The 18,764-nt window shown below is 43.4% G+C and overlaps 1 protein-coding gene across 1 annotated transcript in view; it reads right to left on the reverse strand.

Annotated features, from left to right (window-relative positions):
* Positions 1–17,747, reverse strand: part of MTPN (myotrophin) — a 399,325-nt gene extending 381,578 nt beyond the window's left edge. Inside the window, exon 1 of the mRNA XM_085651997.1 lies at positions 17,464–17,747. Coding sequence (XP_085508123.1) covers positions 17,464–17,535 — 72 coding nt within the window. The 5' untranslated portion in view covers positions 17,536–17,747. The remainder of the gene's footprint in view (positions 1–17,463) is intronic.
* Positions 17,748–18,764: the final 1,017 nt, after the last annotated feature.

Consider the following 18,764-nt stretch of genomic DNA (forward strand, 5'->3'; position numbering starts at 1 on the left):
ACTCTGTAAAAGTATACTTCAGCCAAGTTAATTACATGCTCCTCAGAGGTAGAGCGGCCTCTGCCCTGCACTGGAGCAGAGAAACCGAGACTGCTGTGCCGTGGATCAGGGTACCGGTACTTTCCCTGGCTACAGAGAAGTGTCAATACTGACGGCAAAAAACTTCGGAAGTGCCAGTACTCAGTACCGGCCCATTTAAAGCACTGGCCTTTGGGGATAAACTATTGTACTGTAGCTGCAATTATATGCCGCGTTATTCACTACAACTTTTAGTATTGTGCGGGAGTAACCAGAATGATGCTAGGGTCTTGGGATACAATAGTGTGAGGAAGGAAAGTTAAGCTACAGATAGGGTGCTCTGGTTATATTAGCTGGGAACTGTGACAGTCTCATACTGAGTTTATGATGGATACATATAATCAATCCACCTCATTGGCTGTGTACAGCACTTAATACCTTCAACTCTGTAGATCTTGTTTGCTGAGCCCTTTTTTCTTGATGTTTGGGGCACTTGCGCTTAGGACTTTATAACTTTTTTTTTTCACAAAAGAGGTATCCAAGCCCAATGTACTTAATTTTTTCAACCTTTCTTGGTAAAGGTACTAAAAATGTACCCAGTGTGTGCGGATTTCCTTAGAGAGAACTGAGAAAATAGCCAATATATAGGTAATTTGGGGTTTTTGGGAAAACAAAAAGGACAGTGCAGTTTCCCTACAAGTTAAGCCTTGCAAACCTCAACCTTGGGCTTAAATCACTGTTTCAGAAGCTGCATGCATCCTTACAATGCAGCTTTCAGGGGTGTGGAATTTAATAACATAAGTACTTGTTCACGTGACAGGTTGCTTCATATCTACATATCCACTTTTCTCTTTGGTGCAATGTAGAGCAGTGACAAATGATGGCAGCAATCTCATTACAGAAGAGCTCTGATAATAGCCTCTATGATTATGCGAGAGCTCATACCATAGTTTGGTTTGAATACTAGCAACCCTTATTTTGCCACCTTACCACAGAACTACATACTGGGACTTGAGGTAGCAGTAATCATTAGTTCCCCATGGTTGGAATACCTTTATGAGTCCGTGCAAACCTACTAACTTGCATATTTTATGGATTTTCATCAGCTCGTCTCTAATATTAATCCTGACAAAGGTAAAAGTAAAACTTCTTCTTGGGGGAAAAAGTGGTTGGTGAGAAAATGAACTTGTTACAGCAAAACAGATTTTCTCATGAGCAAAGCTACACATGTATATTTGCTTCTGCTAAAATGTTATTCACAAATATTATTTCAAGAGTATAATTTCCTGACCTACCAAAAATATGCACTAATGCAAGGACATATATCTTGGGTTCACTTTTGTGACGTTCTTTAAGAATTGGGCCCATATTTAGGTCTGGCTTGTTCAGTGTGCCAGGAACTAAATGTGGCAATCGGTAATTTTTTAGACCAAAAATATTTTTCCTTTGCCAATGTTTGTTATAACGAAGAGGGCCTGGCAACTTCCAGAACAAGAAAGTTATACAAAAACCATGTCAAAAACAAGGCGTGCATTGACAAAACCAGAAGGCTGACCAGCAATGTTATACATATTGGCTTCGTCAATGCTTGTATATTTTCATTCTTTCTATAAATTTAGTCGAAACTAGTTACACTGACTTTCCATTTTGAATATTTTTTGGAAGTACTAGAATGCATCAACACATGTCAATAAATGATGCTTCAAAGAAATGGTAGCTGAAATTTCAGTCGTTTAGAAAAACTTTTTTTCCTAACTGCATTTTTTTTAATGAACATTTTATTTTGAAAGCAAAGTCATCAATCTTGCTTTCAAGCTTTTGCCTATATTTGCATCTAATCAGAGAACACCATGGAAGTCTTATACATAGCCTCATATTGTTAAACTTTGCAAACTTGTATACATTTTTCTATACTGGAACCACTGTCAGTATTGCAGTCTGAACTTCTATTTCATTAGAGCGCTCACCCCAATAAAGGCTTTGTATTAACGAACCATGAACAGCATTAAAATATGGACGCAAATATTACCTTAACAGCAGACAATACCCTCCCCTGATCCATAATTTGGTACTGCAATCTGGTAGCCAAAGGGTTTGTGCTGCAGGGGGTTGCGCCTTCTTTTCCCAAGGACAAAATAAACTTGAAAACTTGTTGTCCTTGACCCCAAACCATATGTCCCGAGCGCCGGGCTATAGGAATTCCACCCCCTTTAAGTGTTTCAACATTTCTCCCGATTTTGTGGGTTTAGTAAGTCTTAGGGTGGTGGAGTAGCATGGGAAGAATAAAGCAGCCAGTCAGCGCTGCAAGTAAAAGGTACTTTGGATTTCACCTCACTCTGCCGGATCATATGTCGAAATTACGCCCAAAAGAAGCCATGTTTACTCTGGCTTCCTGTGGGGATACTCTGCACCTCAAGTGTGCAGAAAGACTGTTTGGGCTTTTGAAATGGGGGATAGCCCCAGTGTCAGTACACACCCTATAGATTTTTTTTTTTGTCAAATCAATAAATCTACCTAGTGTCTACTGGGCTATCTACCCCCCCCCCCCCTCCCAGGGTAGTATGGTGGTAAACTCCCCAAATACGTCAGAAGGGACTAAAAGATTTTTGGGCTTGTTCTGAGGTGGAACAACCTGGTGACTGGAGAAGCAGCCCACCCATCTATCTTTTGTTTTGGGCAATATTTTCAGTGGAGTGTAGCCGGCTTTCTACCCACTGAGGGTCAGATTAGGGGCAAAGGAACTTTCTGCCTCAGCCTCCTCTTGGGAGAGGGCAGAAAGACTTACTCCTTCTGGGTGGGGGTATGGTTATAGCATAATGGCAAACGGGGCAACCCCCATCTTTTTTTGCGCGATTATAAAATGCCTTGCGTCTATGTGGTTTTCTAACCCTCAGATTGCGGATTCAGGTCATACACCCCCCCCCCAAACTGCCTCAGGGTGGGCAGAAAGACTATATTGCCCTCTTTTGGGTGAGGCTATGACCTTATGCCGGGTGGGGCTACACCCAATCCTTTCGTTTATAATGCCTGGTGTACAGTGAGAGTTCCACAATCCCCCCATGGGGGCAGATTTGGGTTAACCTCCCAATCTGTTTTCCCTTTAATGGCAGGGACATCAGCCCTTGTCCAAGGGTCTATTTGCCACATCACAAACAAAAATAAGTACCTGGTGCCCAGAGGAGTGGATCGAGGACAATTCCCAAGCAGGGAGTCCCCATGGATAGATCATGCTGAAAATAGGGACATTGCCCCTTCAAAACATTTTCTCTCCCATATTGATCAATGCTCGGGGCCACAGTTTATACCCTCCTGCACCAACCCAAAGTGAAGGCATATATTGCCATTAGCGCAGTCTGCTTTCACAGCTGTTTAACGGACATTCACATCCTCTGCATTATGAGGGTAGTGTGGAGGACATCAACGGATCGTCCCCCACACTTAAAAAGGTTAAGAATCACTGTAGTTACAAAATAGTCAGACCCATTGGCTTTCTCAATGCTTTTCTGAAGCGAGTAGAGGTACTGATTCCTAAATATCTTATTCCTACATCGTCTTGCTCTGCATCTATAAATGTAATATGCTATTCATTACCACTGGTCAATGTTGGAAGGGGCACTATCCCACGGAAGGTAAAGCCTCCAGTGGGCCATGATGCCCCTCTTACCACTCAACAAAAGTAATATAAACTATACATGCACATCTGCTGCGTGTAGTATGCTTTGTGTCATTCTATTTTTCCAAGAGTAGAAGATATAAAACAAAGGTATGGAACTATATCCAAGAGCACAATGGGTGAAATGTATGTAGTTAGATAAAAATCTCAACAACTAAGTTTGTGCATAAGGCCCATATTTTCTCGAGTCGGCTGCACTGTACTGTATACGGTTGTATGATGTTACAACGCATTCCGTTGCAACGCATGCATTTACCACGCATGCGTTACAACGCAAATGCCATTCCCACGCATAACCTTTACTACGCATATTTTTACGATTTTCGTTGTAAATTCATGCATAGTAAGGGCATACTCTTGGTAAAGGTTATTCCCCCACCCCCTAAACCCTTCGTACAAATACCCCTCCCCTGCCCTTAACCCTAAAAATCGGACCCCTTTTTTTGTTTTTTTAATCTAAAATTCCCCTTACCTCTCCTCATGGTTTCGTCTGTCCTCTCTTCTCCAGGAACTTCCTTGTTGATGTTGCACATCATATAGAGGAAATGGAAGTGTCTTTCCGTTTCCTCTAACGACGCTGATATTGCCTCCCGATTGCCTTCATTCAGGTGCGTTTTTTTGAGGGGGGTGACCCCCCCCCTTTTTTCAATTTTAGCCTTTACCACACATGCCTTTACTACGTATCTCGTAGTAAAGGTATGCGTGGTAAAGGCCATTTGTGTTAACCATGCATGCGTTGTAATGCATGCGTGGTTAATGTTATGCGTGGAAACGGCAGCGTTGTAGTGGCCATTTCCCCTGTATACTTGCAAAGTATTAATAAAATATGCGTAGGTGCGATTAAAAGATCACACTTCACAAATAATGTTATTTGGCCACATTTGTTTTCACTGGCAAGGCATCCATTTATAAGTCTATAGTCAAATGAAGACAACTTCCCCATACCATTCACGTTTTCATCACTCACTTCCACACTATTTCCCTAGCCCATGCTCCTTTTCAGTATTGGTTTTCATTTTGAGGTTGCCTACCATCCATATTGCCTCTGTTTTGGTGGCGTTATGCCTTTGCCACAATTGGTGTGTCACACAAACTGTTTTTTTTATGTTCCGTTTTCATATAACTGGGTTTTCTAATCAAGAACATACTACAATCTAGGCATCAAACATCTGTTAGTCAACATGGCAAAGATTTTAACCCTTTCGGTGCTCATGACAGAATGGTTCCGTCATGAGCACCGGTGCTCCTGTGCTCATGACGGAACCATTCCGTCATGAGGACAGGGGGACGAAATCCCTCGGCTTCCATTTTTATTTGTGTTTGATAGGAAACAAGGGTACCCCGATGTACGAACCTGGGGTGGTACAGTGTGAAGAGAGACACAATGGTTCTAAATGGCCTAAAAAGGTCCAGGATAGAAAAACCTTAAAAAGGGTAAGCGTTTAAATAAAGGTTTTTTTAACTTAATTTTGAAGAAAGAGAGCGATAATTAATATAGAACAGGGACAGGAAGGTCAAGGTATAACAGATATTTATTATACAATGAAATAAATTCAGGTGCTCACATATTCAGTGACAATAAGCGTGACATAAAAAGTGAAAGTGGACTTTAAAAGAAGACATCGCATTGACAACACGAGTTGAACCACCTCAAGCCTCCTGCTATGACAAAGGGCCCTACTATGATGCAGTAACTTGCACTTGGAATTTCCTGTGATCAATAAACACAATTCCTAGTTGATATATTCGACTCCCAACTTATATTTACACTGACAATTATAAATGCTCACTTTTGTCCTGAAGATGAACTCAACTAACTGAGTTCGAAACGTCGACCGCTTACAACATGAACCCCTCAGATTAAGTTTAAAAGAAAGTGGTTCAACTCGTGTTGTCAATGCGATGTCTTCTTTTAAAGTCCACTTTCACTTTTTATGTCACGCTTATTGTCACTGAATATGTGAGCACCTGAATTTATTTCATTGTATAATAAATATCTGTTATACCTTGACCTTCCTGTCCCTGTTCTATATTAATTATCGCTCTCTTTCTTCAAAATTAAGTTCAAAAAACCTTTATTTAAACGCTTACCCTTTTTAAGGTTTTTCTATCCTGGACCTTTTTAGGCCATTTAGAACCATTGTGTCTCTCTTCACTCCATTTTTATTTGGGCCTCAGGAGGTGGGGAAGGGTTCCACAACCTCCAGAGGCCCCTCACTCCAATGAAGATCATGCGCATGGCGCGCTATCGTCATTAGATTGAAAATAAAACTTAGTTTCAGTTTTAGTGTTTCAGTGCTCGTGAGGCTATCTCAGCGCCCCCGAGCACTGAAACACTTTGGAGAGGTATCGTTGGAAAAGGGAAAATCTCCCCTTTCCAATGGTACCCCTCCCTAGTGGATCCCTGCTTGGGAATCATCCCAGGGGGCGATCCCCAAGCAGGGATCCACCCACTAGATACCAGGGAGGGGGGAGCAACCCCTTGGACAAGGTCCTTTGCTCCCCCATATTATTGGGGCTAAATTCAGTCTTTTTGCCCCCCAAGCCCCCGGAGGGCAGATGGGGGCTAAAGCCCACTAGAACCAGGGAATGTTTTTTATTATGAAAATTAGGGGGGGGGGGCATTGGTGTGCCCTTATTGGGCAGCCTCCACCCCTGTGAAATTAGTCTTTCTGCCACCAGGGTTTGTTTTTTTACATTTAATTTAGGGGTGGGGTCTGCCCAAGATGGGCATGCCAATGCCCCCACTCATCCCCCCCACAAAATTCCAGTCTTTCTGCCCCACCATGGGGGGCAGAAAGCCCACTAGAAACCAGAGATTGTTATTATGTAAATTAGGGCTGGGGGCTGCCCAATATGGGCACGCCAAAGGTCCCCAACCCCCCCGCACAATAACAGTCTTTCTGCCCCACCCCTGGGTGCAGATGGGGGCTGTAGCCCCAAATCTGCCCCCCCGGGGGGCAGGGAGGGGGCAGAAAGCCCACTAGATGGCAGGATTTTTTTTTTTTTTTTAGGAATAATTTAGGGGTGGCACAAATTTCCTACCACCCAGCATTCCCCCAGGTGTCCCGAGGAAAATGGTGCCTCAGTCGTGCAGGAGGCCCGAGTACCCACGACAGGCAAGGGCCCAAAACGTATTGAGGCAACATCAAAATTGCCTATTACAAAATGTTTTGGGCCCTTTCCTGTTGCGGGTACTTGGGCCTTCCACACGAGTGAGGCACCATTTTTATCGAGAGACATGGGGGAACGCTGGGTGGTAGGAAATTTGTGTCAGCACAGTGATGCCACAACTTTCCCACACAGAAATGTGTGGAAAAAGTGATTTTTTCAGTTAAATTTGAGGTATGCAGGAGATTGAGTAAGAAAAAGTTGGGGGACCCGCGCAAGGCATACCAATTCAGCAATGATCAGAACATTGGAGATGCTGAACCCAAAGTTATGAAGTGACACACAGTGAAAGATAAAATTATTATGTCCACTTTAGACCCATTTCTAGACTCCCCTTCCTGGCTAAAGTTCTTCAACAACATGTTCGTCGAGTACTTTCGGCCTTTGTAGAACAACACCAGTTGTTACACACTTCAGGGCGCACAACAGCACTAAGTTGGTGATGCTCTCAATGCTGGATAACCTGCGCCTTGCAGCCGACAAGAAGACCACCATAGCCTTAATCCTCTTGGACCTCTCAGCCGCTTGCGACACGTTGAACCACGTACAGCTGTTAGCCCGTGTCCGGCGGCTGGGAGTCTCTGGGATGGTCCTCCAATCAATTATCTCCTTCCTGGAGGATCGGTCCCAGAGAGTCCAAGTGGGAGATTGTGCATCTAGGCAGGGCGGCTGACAATGGGCGGTCCCTCAGGGCTCTGCGCTGTCTCCTTTACTTTTTAATATCTACTTGCAGCCTTTGATAGACGCACTAGCTAAAACAAACTGTCAGGTGTATAATTACGCCGACGACACCCAGCTAATTGTGCGTATTGACAACGCTCCCGCCGCTCAGGGTAACGTCCAGAATATCCTACGGTTCACCATGAACTGGATGACCTAACTCCCTAAAGGTAAATTCAGACAAAACAGAAGTACTAACTGTGGCCACAGGGGTTTCGCCCTTGTCCAGTCTTTATTGGCCTCACGAGCTAGGCACCACTCCAATCCCGGTGCCAGCAGTAAAGAGCTTCGGCATAAAGCTGGACACTGGACTAACCCTAAAAAAAACAGGTATCTGCTGTCTTAGGGACTTGTAGTGGCCTAATGCGGCAACTCCGGAAATTGGTTACCTTGTTGTCTTTCTCCACTATGCAGACTGTCGTGACTGCACTAATCTTGTCACGCTTAGATTATAGCAATGCAGTCTACATTGGGCTTCCCGATACACTTCTGAGGAAGCTGGAAGTGGTCATGAATGATGCGGCAAGGTTGATTTTTAAGTTGCCAAGAAGAGCCCATGCTGCCTCCCTGTTGCAGCAGCTACACTGGCTTCCCATCAAGCAAAGGGTTAAATTCACGGGGCTGTGCATTGCTCACAAGTCCCAGTTTGGCGAGGTACCCAAATACATCAAAGATCCCCTTAGGCCCTATGTGCCCGGTCGCACCCTTCGGTCATCAGATTCTGGTCTGTTAACCTTCCTTTAACAGGACGACCCTAGGGGGCCGGGCATTCTCTGTCACTGTTACCCAGATTTGGAATAAACTGCCTGATGGTATGTGCAGGGAAAGCAGGCTACTACTATTTAGGAGGAGACTTAAAGTCCTTCTGTTTACAGAGGCGTTTAGATAAGCTCCCTCTGATGCAGATTGTGGATAGCAATCAATCAATGAAACTTTATTCGGATCGTTGAGAATCCATAAAAGTACAAAAAGACAATTATAAAATCGTACAATAAAATAAAATACTATTTGCACATGAGAAATAGTCCATCTAAACTTTAAGACATAGTAGACCGGGCACGAACCGCAGTTTTTAAAAAAGAGCTCACACGAAAAACAAGTTCATCATCGTCCAAGGCCAAAATCATTGAAAATGCAAGTTCCAGGCTAATAGGTTTTGTTTTTTTTAAATACGGAGTTAAAAACCATTTAATATACTTCATATAAAATTTACAGAAGAATAAAACATGTAGAGTTGTTTGCCTGCTCTGGGAATCACAAGGGCATGGCTCAACACATTGGTCATTAAAATTCCATAGAGGGAAGCTAAGTGCATGCTTAATGGTGCCTGCCCTAAGGCGAAATATAAGGCCTCGCTCCCAATGACTCAACGGAAGGGTTAAATATCTGGGTGTGGGATGTATTATAAAATTACAGGCTAAATAACCAGAAACACTAGATTTCAAGGACTCCCTTGCTACCCTTTCGACATCAAATAACGTATAAAGTACTTTTTTAAATTCACATTTAGTGGGGTGCTTAGTGGTGGAGGGTTTAAGAAAAATGTCTTCAGAGTTCACGCTGCGAAAAATGCTATGCACTCCTGATAGCCAGGGAATGGTCATACCCCTGTCGCAGCGGAGGCAATCCTCAATGATGTCCCTAGTCAGTTTGGCAGCGGGGTTTTTCCAGATCGACAGCCAAAAAAGGGCTGGACGAGCACGGATAAAATCCCCTATAAAATGCAAACCCAATTCCCTATGGCATATAAAATGTGGGGAAGTAATGGGAACACAGAGAAGTTTCCTACAAAATCTATGTTCCTCTATAATTATGTCTGAGCAACTGGCAGTACCCCAAACCTCAGCGCCATAAGTAGCAACCGGGACGCATTGAGTTTTGTATATTTTTAGGATAGCAGGCAATGCCCCGGTCAGTTTTGGACGGGGGAGGCTCAAAATTGAGTTAATGGACTTTGAGAACTTACTCCTGGCGTGGGCGATATGCCCACTCCAGGAGTTGTTCGCAGCAAAGACCACTCCCAAATACGGGAAACTGCCAGTTGACCCCAGTCTTTCTGCCCCCACAACTATGCTGCCAATATGATGCCTCTTCGGGCCGCAAGACATTACAAAAGACTTTTTAAAATTGGTCTTCAGATCTAGGGAATCCATATGTGCAACAAAGCCATTCACCAATATACGTAGTGCATTTGGGGTGCGTCCCATAAGGACCGCGTCGTCTGCATATAGCAGTGCGGGGAGAAGGTTATCTTTTGTGGATAGTTGCGTGTGGGGATACTGTTCCTCCGATTTACGTTGCAGCGCTTAGAGACCTTCCGGTGATAGGCGCTCTATAAATGAACTAACATAACATTAAAAAGTTGAAGCTATTGAACAGAAGTGCATTTAAGAGTCAGTAATGTTTGAAGTTGGAGTGCAGCCATAACAGCGGTCTGTGGCTGTTGTGATCTGGGTGGCTGGAATTCTAATGCCATACAACAGTGATTTCTACTTCGTTCTGAAAGAAAATCTGTGCTCAGTGCTGGTTTGATGGTTAAGTGTTACTGATACAGGCTAGTGAGCAGTGTCACAGATAACCATGGTACTATAATCCCAGTGACTCTTTACACTCCTTAATAAAAAAAACTTGCACCCAATTAGAAAAAGTCATTGCTTGCGAGTCAGTTGCAGGCAAACCTAATATTTAGTGAAAAGTGTTCCTCAAGGCATTCTCACTTTTACAGAAATCAATTGGCTTATCCACTTTCCAAGCTGTGTTTCTCCCTCTATGCCTTTCACAGGGTCCATCTCTGTAATCTGTGAAGTTTATTATCAGCAACACGAAATATAAAAATATTTACTCAAACAAGCTTGATGTTCAAACTAAGAAACATGCACTCCCTAACTGGCAGTGCAAAATCCAAGTTTAAGTAAATATGTTTTCTTGCCGATAAACAGATTGTTCACATTCAGTTCTGCAGTGCGCTTTTCCCCGTTTCATCGGCAGACATGTTTATGGATTTGTATCAGAGATCGAACTCCCGGCTAACATGCACCGAAATTGCTTAGGCTACGCTGGGAATTTCACAGTGAGACTTCTGATGTGTTGATATATGTATTAAATTACAGAGTGGTAGGTGCCACTGTGTAGTTATACACAAGTCAGACTTTCCATATGAAGTGTTTTTTTCTTGCTAATAACTCTGGTACTGTTTGACTATTCTTCACAAAACTTTCAAAAAGAAAAGTTCACCCACCTCAGCTCTTTCCTGGAAAGATTCAGGGTGACCGGTCAAGCGGGTCGAGTAAAAAAAAAAAAAAAAAAGGAAGGTGAGGACCCGAAAAAAGTCTTCCCCCATGCATTCCCCTTAGGAAAAGATCAGTCAATACAGAACAAAAAAAAAAAATGTAGGTTGCAGGTCTTTCACTGAATGTAGTGCACGATGAGGGCCTGGCCGCAAACATATTGTAGTAGTACGATATTACAATAAGTTAAAATTAACCATAGAATTTCACAGAAAAAATCTAACGTTAAAGAAGAGCTGTATCTGAGAAAGTAACCAAAAACATGCATTAACAGCAGACTAAAGAGACAGCACCTCACTCAAAGTTCTAACAAATTGTGGCTCCGTGTACTTCTTTTCCGGTACCTGCCGTCGTTTAGTACCACTGTCCAGCAGAAAAAGATTCAGATTATAAATGGAAAATTTCTCCCAGAAAAATTGAAGTCCATAAAGATCATGTATATGTTGCAAAATATGTTTTATTCTTTCTTTATTTTTTTTGTCCATAAAAACATTTTTCTCATACAAAGAACATCCAGCCAACCGGGTTCGTTCAAACAGGATTTTGAACTGCGTCAGGGCTGTAAGTAATATACAAAATACAAGAATAAGAATTCTTACTGGCACATTGGACAGTAAAACACCATGTACAAATACATGAAGAGAAATAAAACTGAAAATGCGTTCACTACCATACATCGCATAATTCAAAACATAATACATAACAATTATAGCTACACAGATAAGACGTGACAATACTTCAAAATTAATCTGAAATTAGAAAACAAAAGTTGCAACAATAAAAAAATTAAAAACATTAAACAATTGTTACCAAATTATAAAATTCAATGGGCCTATAGAATAGCTTATATCGAGAGGGCGGCTCAAACATGTGAAAATAATAAACTCACTCCCATCAACTATTGCTTAGTTCTTAGTAACTCTAACAAAGTAATGCACTATTAAGGGGTCTTATACAAACAGTACTTGGATATTTTATAGTGAGTTACTAAATCACCAATCATCATGTTGTGGGCCTAGGCGAGATCTATTGTTGCCGACTTGCAATGCGAACTGGGACAGGACAGGTGCACACGTACGGCAAGTCCTGGCAGGAGATGTGCACGCGTATGGTGCGAGCAGGAGTTGTAATAACACCGCAAGCCATACGCGTGCACATCAACTGTCTGTGCTGAAGCTTAACAGACAAGAGATGTGCACGCGTACGGCTCGCGTCTTTATCACAACTCCTGCTTGCACCATACGCGTGCACATGTCCTGTCCAGGCGCGGCGTCCAGCATGCCTCCCGCTCAACCCCACTCAGCGGCGCTTGTGGGGACTGTGCTGCTCCCAGGCTGGTCTCCTCAATGGCAGAGGGGACTCGCCTCTTCACCCGGCCACTGGCGCAGCAACACGCGGGGCTCCGTCTTGCTCACAGGAGCCCCGCCTGAAATCTTGCTCCAGCCGCACCATGCGGCATTCGCGAAGGCAGGGTGGGCTCCCACCGGTCTTCCCTCTGCGGGGTGGGCTCCCGCCTCGCTTCTCCAACACACAGGGCTCCCTCAGCTCACGGGAGCCCCGGACACTTCCGGCCGCGCGCTCCATGCCCCGCCCATGCCCCACGCAACTGACGTCGCAAGCCTTAAGCAGTTTCGCTTTCTTAATGCGCACGCTCAGCATGTCCTCAGTAGGTAAGAACTTTCCCTGTGCGTCTCGTGCTTGTATAATAATGCCGCTCTACAAAGTGAGGTTTTCTAACATATGAAAGAAATAAGGGGTTGGCGAGTTTAGTTTGTGATATTTCTGTGAGTCCCTGTCCTGCACCTCCATATCTTCGAATGCAGGGGCACTTCATTGTTTTTTCTTGCTTCCTTACACGGGAGTTCAAGTGAGAGGGAGCACAACAGACACCCTTTTTTCTGGTCCGATGCAGAAATCGTCAACTACCAGGCTTAACTGCGCACACATCCTAACCCTCTAACAGCACCCATCTCCACCCTTCCAAACAACGTACACTAGTCACACTTCTCTTTCTCTCACTCACCTCATACAACTTCGCCACCCATTCAATCGAAAATACAAAATACATAATTTTGCAGCGGCAGTAAAGCACCTACAGTAAATCACTATTATTGGGAGAGCCACTTTAGGACACTAAGAAATGCCACATTTCTAATAAATGGGATGCTACTTTACAAGCTGCATCTAAACCTACCCTACAATTCTGGGCCAGAAGCGCTACACACAGGTGATAAAAATACAGCAGCAATTGGCTTTACTGCATTTGTTTACCATTACAAATACACATCCTTTCAAATGCATAGAATTTCCAAACATCAATCCAACTACATCCTGGTCACCTCTTAGATTACCTGGTCACCTCTTAGATTAACTGAGCACATCACCACTGCCTGACTTTCTACCCGCAAAGACTGCATCAACATATGACCCATCTTGACCACAGTGCACTCAGTCCCCATCGCTAATAATAAGATCCCTCATCTGATCCCACCAGGGCACCTGTCATGGGTATACACAGATAAACTGCATCCACCCACTATTTTCACAGGGTGGACACAGTCCCCCTTGCCAAGAAGTTGGGCCCTACAGAAATATGCTGAACGTTTCCCGGTGTAGTACACCGGGACACGTTCAGCAGCGCCTGTACGTTGTCTGCTTTCAATTCCCATCAGCAAAGTGCAGGCAGCTTTTTTTTTCACCTCCAGCTGGGCTGAAGTTAAGGGGCCATTAGGCCTCCTTTTGATTGAATATCCTGACTGGAGGTGGCCTGGAACATCACACTTAAATGTAAATGCCACGGAGGGGAAACAAAGGCTCACAGCTTGTTACCTCTTCACAGGTACTTAAGCGAGGTATGCTTTTGCCTTTGCCCTGTATATGAGATGCATGCACTGTAAGAATGTCAGATGTGTTGGTCTGTCCCAGTATTCACACAAATAATTTCAGTAGCACTATTTTATTTCTTTTACAGAGCTACGCAACCCAATGCAGGGTGTCAGAGCTCTTTACGCAACATACACATTAGACATTAACAATAAATCAAGTACATGCGTAAATCAATGTACAAGATGATTTACATGAGAAAGGGTTACATGGTGTAGGAGTCACATGTCTGATGGAGCGGGTAGTACAAAATGTTGTATACCCCCCTATTCTGCATGAGATCACTAATTGAATAATTATTACCTATAATATTTTAAATGAGTTTGCATGTTTTATTAATCAACATTATTAATACAAAAAATATACGTGGGATTTGCATTTTGCATGGCTAAATAACCTTTATGACTAAAATCCGTACGCATACTAAAAGTAGTATATGTAATAAATAGAATATTCCATGTTATATGTTGCTTTTGTGATCTCTGTAATGTTGCCCGAGAAGACAACGTAAAAGGTGAATATAAACGCTTTAAATGTTGCTATACGCTAGATAAATACAAGCACATAGAGGGATTAGTAAGGGGTTAACATTAGATTTATTATTTCTATGCATTAATTACTCTTCTGTGTTTGTTTCGCTTAAGTTGGCGTTTGGGCCTAAATAAAAATGGCCGCCGACGCGACTTGACGATGTGGCCACTGTCCCACGAGGCGCGGAGTGAACAGCGCATGCGCAACAAAGATGACTGCAGCCTCTGCATGATCTGTAACCCACTGTACTAAGGCAAGGCCACGGTGGGACAACAGCCAAGTGACAAAACAAAGGACGTTTACAAAAGAAACCGGAATGGACTGAACTGTGACCTCACCCCTCAAACTGTGCTAAACCCCATTGGACGATCTCAACCGACCAATCACGACTGTACGAAATTATCAAAATGTAACTTTTACTGTGATTTTGTTATAAAAGTACATGGTAGATTAGAGAGGGAACCTTCCTCACTTTTCTTCCAATCTTCCTACCCTGCTAATCGATGACCACGGCGACGATGGTGACGCTACGCGAACTCTACTACTTAGGGTGACTGCTACGTTCCTGAATCCTAAATGGTCCGGATGCTGCCCAAATGTCTGATGACCACGAACTTTTCCTAATTCTATGGGCATTGCCGGATGCTTGCACGTCTCTGGTCTTGGCCGATCTTTGAGACGGTGGCGTGCTGAGCACAGAACTTGAACATTAATCTGCTTTGACGAATGACAACAGACTTAGAGGACTAAAGATAGTCAGAATAGGTAAATATGATGTTCTGTGATTTAACTGAAATTTTGATATAAACTCTCCAAACGCAACTTTAACTTTGCTAAGACATTTTAGATAAACAGATATTGATTGACAAATAATGAGTTTGTGATTTATTGAGAAGGTTAAGATCAAAATCTTAAAATGTGTTTTAGCTGGTTCTAGATCACCATCAACCAATCTAACTATTTGGTCCATTGGCCACGTGGGAGGAGTGCCTTGATGTTTAGGATTGAGATCTGTAGGTGGAAGGGATATTGATGTATATTCTGTAAAATAACCTTTCTTTCCCTATAGGATATAAGGTATTTCCCCCACATGTCGAGCGCTTGAACCGCTCAACCCTCCAACTGTGTGCAGACCGGTGAATGGATAGTGTGAGTGTTGGTGTTATGGGGCCCACCAATGAATGCATGTGTGAATGAGTTAGTGTGACGTCGGGTCTGTGATGAAGGGAGGATATCGGTACGGGTCTGCTTTCCCCGTTACCAGGGTTTTTGCGCTCCATCATGTCCTTCATAGCTCATTGTGTTATATTACAAGGATTACAATTTATGAACTGCAGGATACAAAAGGATCTGTGTTAAAAGCAGTAACCCACTTTACTATCTACATAAAATAAAAATCTGTCATCTGCATGTTCCGTGATGTGGTTAGCAGGAGACACATTAACATTATACTACTTTGATTCAAATCTGGGACTTCACAAAACATAGATCTTTCAAACAAATGCATTAAACTCCAGAGTTATTTCACCATTATTACTACTCCCTTAGATTTACTGGGCACCTTTAGAGCAGATGCCTTAACTCAATCAAATATTTTAAAATGTAGACTTTGCAACCAATTAAGCATAAATTATCTATTGCCATGCTTCTCCTTGTTACCAGGGCTTTAAAAAAATAAAGGTATTAGTTGAGGCCCAGATTTTGCCTCAGGATTGCATCACTGTTTTGGCACAACCTTGACACCAAATCTAATTTGTTAAATCTCATAATGCTCATAAATGTACTCTTGATGATAATGATAAAGAAGTTGGAAGTTGCACTCGTTTCAGAGTCAATGAGATGAAGTGAGTCGCTTATTCCTTGTAAAAGTCCTTTTATTCAACAAATTCGTTCAAAACTGGCACACAGCCAATGCGTTTCATTCCCATTTCATTGCCAGTGGGAACTTCATCAGGGCTCAATAAAGATTTTTTAATCCAAAGTTGGCATCAAGTGTGAAGGGCAAATAAAGAGCTGTCTCAAGCTGAACAAGTCCCAATCAAATTATATAACCAGACTTATCAGCTTACCATTATAAGGTGAGACTAAGTATCTATTAAATCTTTGATCCGCAGTAAGCCTCAATAATAAAGAATACATAGAAGGCACTTTCAGTCTGAAACATTACAGTCGAAATGCTTGAAAAGACTCACTTATAGTGGGTGAGAAGGAATATCTGTAGCAAGTAGTTTCAAGCGGCATGATTTTTTTTCTTCCTTGTTTAGTACTCTTGATACCTGATAATCATATGGGTGAGGTCTTAACATCTGATATCACCTCTTGTGATGTCACATGTCGTGACATGATGCGCTGAAATGGCACGAGTCATGATTTCACTTGCATAGTGCCTAACCTGGTCAGTGCCCCCACACTTTTTTTTTTTTTTAAGAACTTGGGACCTGGTCCCCATCTATGCCAACCAGCAAATTAACCACCTCCCTTCAGTGCTTAATATATGCTGGTGGCTGAGGGTTGTGGACACAGGCACTCGTTTATGGGGAAAAAGGTTGATTCTTCCATTATTAAACTCTGACCTAGAGCAAAATAAACGTAAAGGAAGCGAAAGTGAAGGAGGATGAGAAAGAGGAAAAACGTGGAAAAAGTAGAAAAGTTGTGTTAAAAACTAAACAAGAGTGAGAAACAGACATAAGGCATCAAGCGGAAATTAGACTAGACAATTTGGTATCCGTCAACACGGGTATTGGAACGATCGGAGCCAGACTCCAATACAACTTCAGGTCCTACATTTACGTGTTCACTACCGAAATACTGATCTTTACAAGCCATTAACCACCCAAGATTAGAGCACCGCTGCCCAGATGCGTCCAATTAAATTGTTCTATACTAACGCTTCTTAACCTCCTAGCACTACGAAACCCCAAAAAGGCATACACGCAAGTTTGTATGCACCCGTTATTGTTTCACTTTACAGCCTCATCCGACAGTTGCAGCTACTTCCATTTAAAAAGTAACCTCTGATCCCCCCACGCACCCCGCTAAGCCTCATTCTCCCAGTCCAGGACACAACCAGTCCAAACTCCCCGCTGTTTCAACTCTACCTATTGTTGTATTCGCAGATACTTACTACCCTCTTTTACACTACCCACGCCCACTGAGTCCAACAATTTCCAGCGGGCTTACCGCGTTCATCTGCTCTTTGACTGCGTCCAGGTCGCCGTTCTTTAGCGCCCAGATAAGCTCCTTGTCTCCCATGATAAAAGCGGCAGGCAGGTGCGGGGACTAAGACAATAAAGGTTCAGTTAGAAACCAGGGCACTTAGAGACTGCTTCTGGACACACCGGGTAGAATCTTCAGGCAGACCGCACACTTCCGCTTCCGGTTTAAGTGACAGGGAACGGCTGCTGCTTCCGGTTTTTTACTTCTCGCCAGGGCGTGCATCAAGCAGCCAAGACCGGGCCACGAGTGGGTGTGGCCAAAACGGGAGCGGAAGTCAAGAGTGGTGTGACTAAATGTCCATCATTGTCTTCTCGAGTACTGAGCTACGTATGATCACGCCCCCTAACCACATTCGTCAGCTCAGCTATCTTAAACAGGAATGTGCCGAGGAATGACTTGCGCGGTGTTTTGAAAGAGCTTTTTGCAGAGAAAGTGTAGGCTGCAAACCGTCCTTTTCCCCCTCGAATGAGCTTTCCATCCTTTCAGTTTCCTTTAATACAAATGTAATGTTTAAACGCAGTTGTTTTAGCTCTGTTTCAGTGTATGTATTTTGATTAATTTAGTTCATGTAGTTTCCTAAACAATTAAAAATTGGCAAACATTCGTGACAAGAATTTTCAATTCTATAAAGGACACAGATTATGCTTCTCTTTTCTTTACTACATTTCACAGCAGCCAATCACAATAAAGTTTTAATGTTATTACATTTCCCATGATGCAGTCCTGCCAAGTATCACGCATCAGGCGTTAGACTAACGCATTTCGGTGTGGTTATCCACATCACCGCACTGAAATGCACTGTCACGCATAATGCAATAGTCTCAGTTGTCAAAGAACCACTGCAAAATAGTGTCTGTGGCAGCGCGCACTTGTGGCCTGCGCAGAATGCTCCAGCAGGATTGGGTCCTCACAGCAGCAGCTAAGCAGCCTTCACGTGCTGCTTAGTGCTACAATGTATCATTGAGATTCTGGCAGCACCGCCGGACCTTGTCTCAGTCAGGCAGACTGACATCATGGCCCAGCCGCTAGTGCCCAAAAGCTACTTCCGAGATAGCCAGGACGTGGCCCAATCAAGTTACGTGTGACAACTTGGTCATTTGCGCCGCAGGGGGACGGGGGGGGGGGGGGTGTTAGGGCAAGTCCTGCTGCCAGGGCGCAGGGAGTTCATTTTGGAACTTGGAGGTAGAGGTTGGCTGCTGAGCTCACAGGCGGTGCCGGAAACATAGTGCTCAGCTCGCTGGCAGCACTACTGACCGCAACTGCTG

This window comes from Triturus cristatus, chromosome 4_1, assembly GCF_964204655.1.
Source record: "Triturus cristatus chromosome 4_1, aTriCri1.1, whole genome shotgun sequence".
Taxonomy (NCBI): domain Eukaryota; kingdom Metazoa; phylum Chordata; class Amphibia; order Caudata; family Salamandridae; genus Triturus; species Triturus cristatus.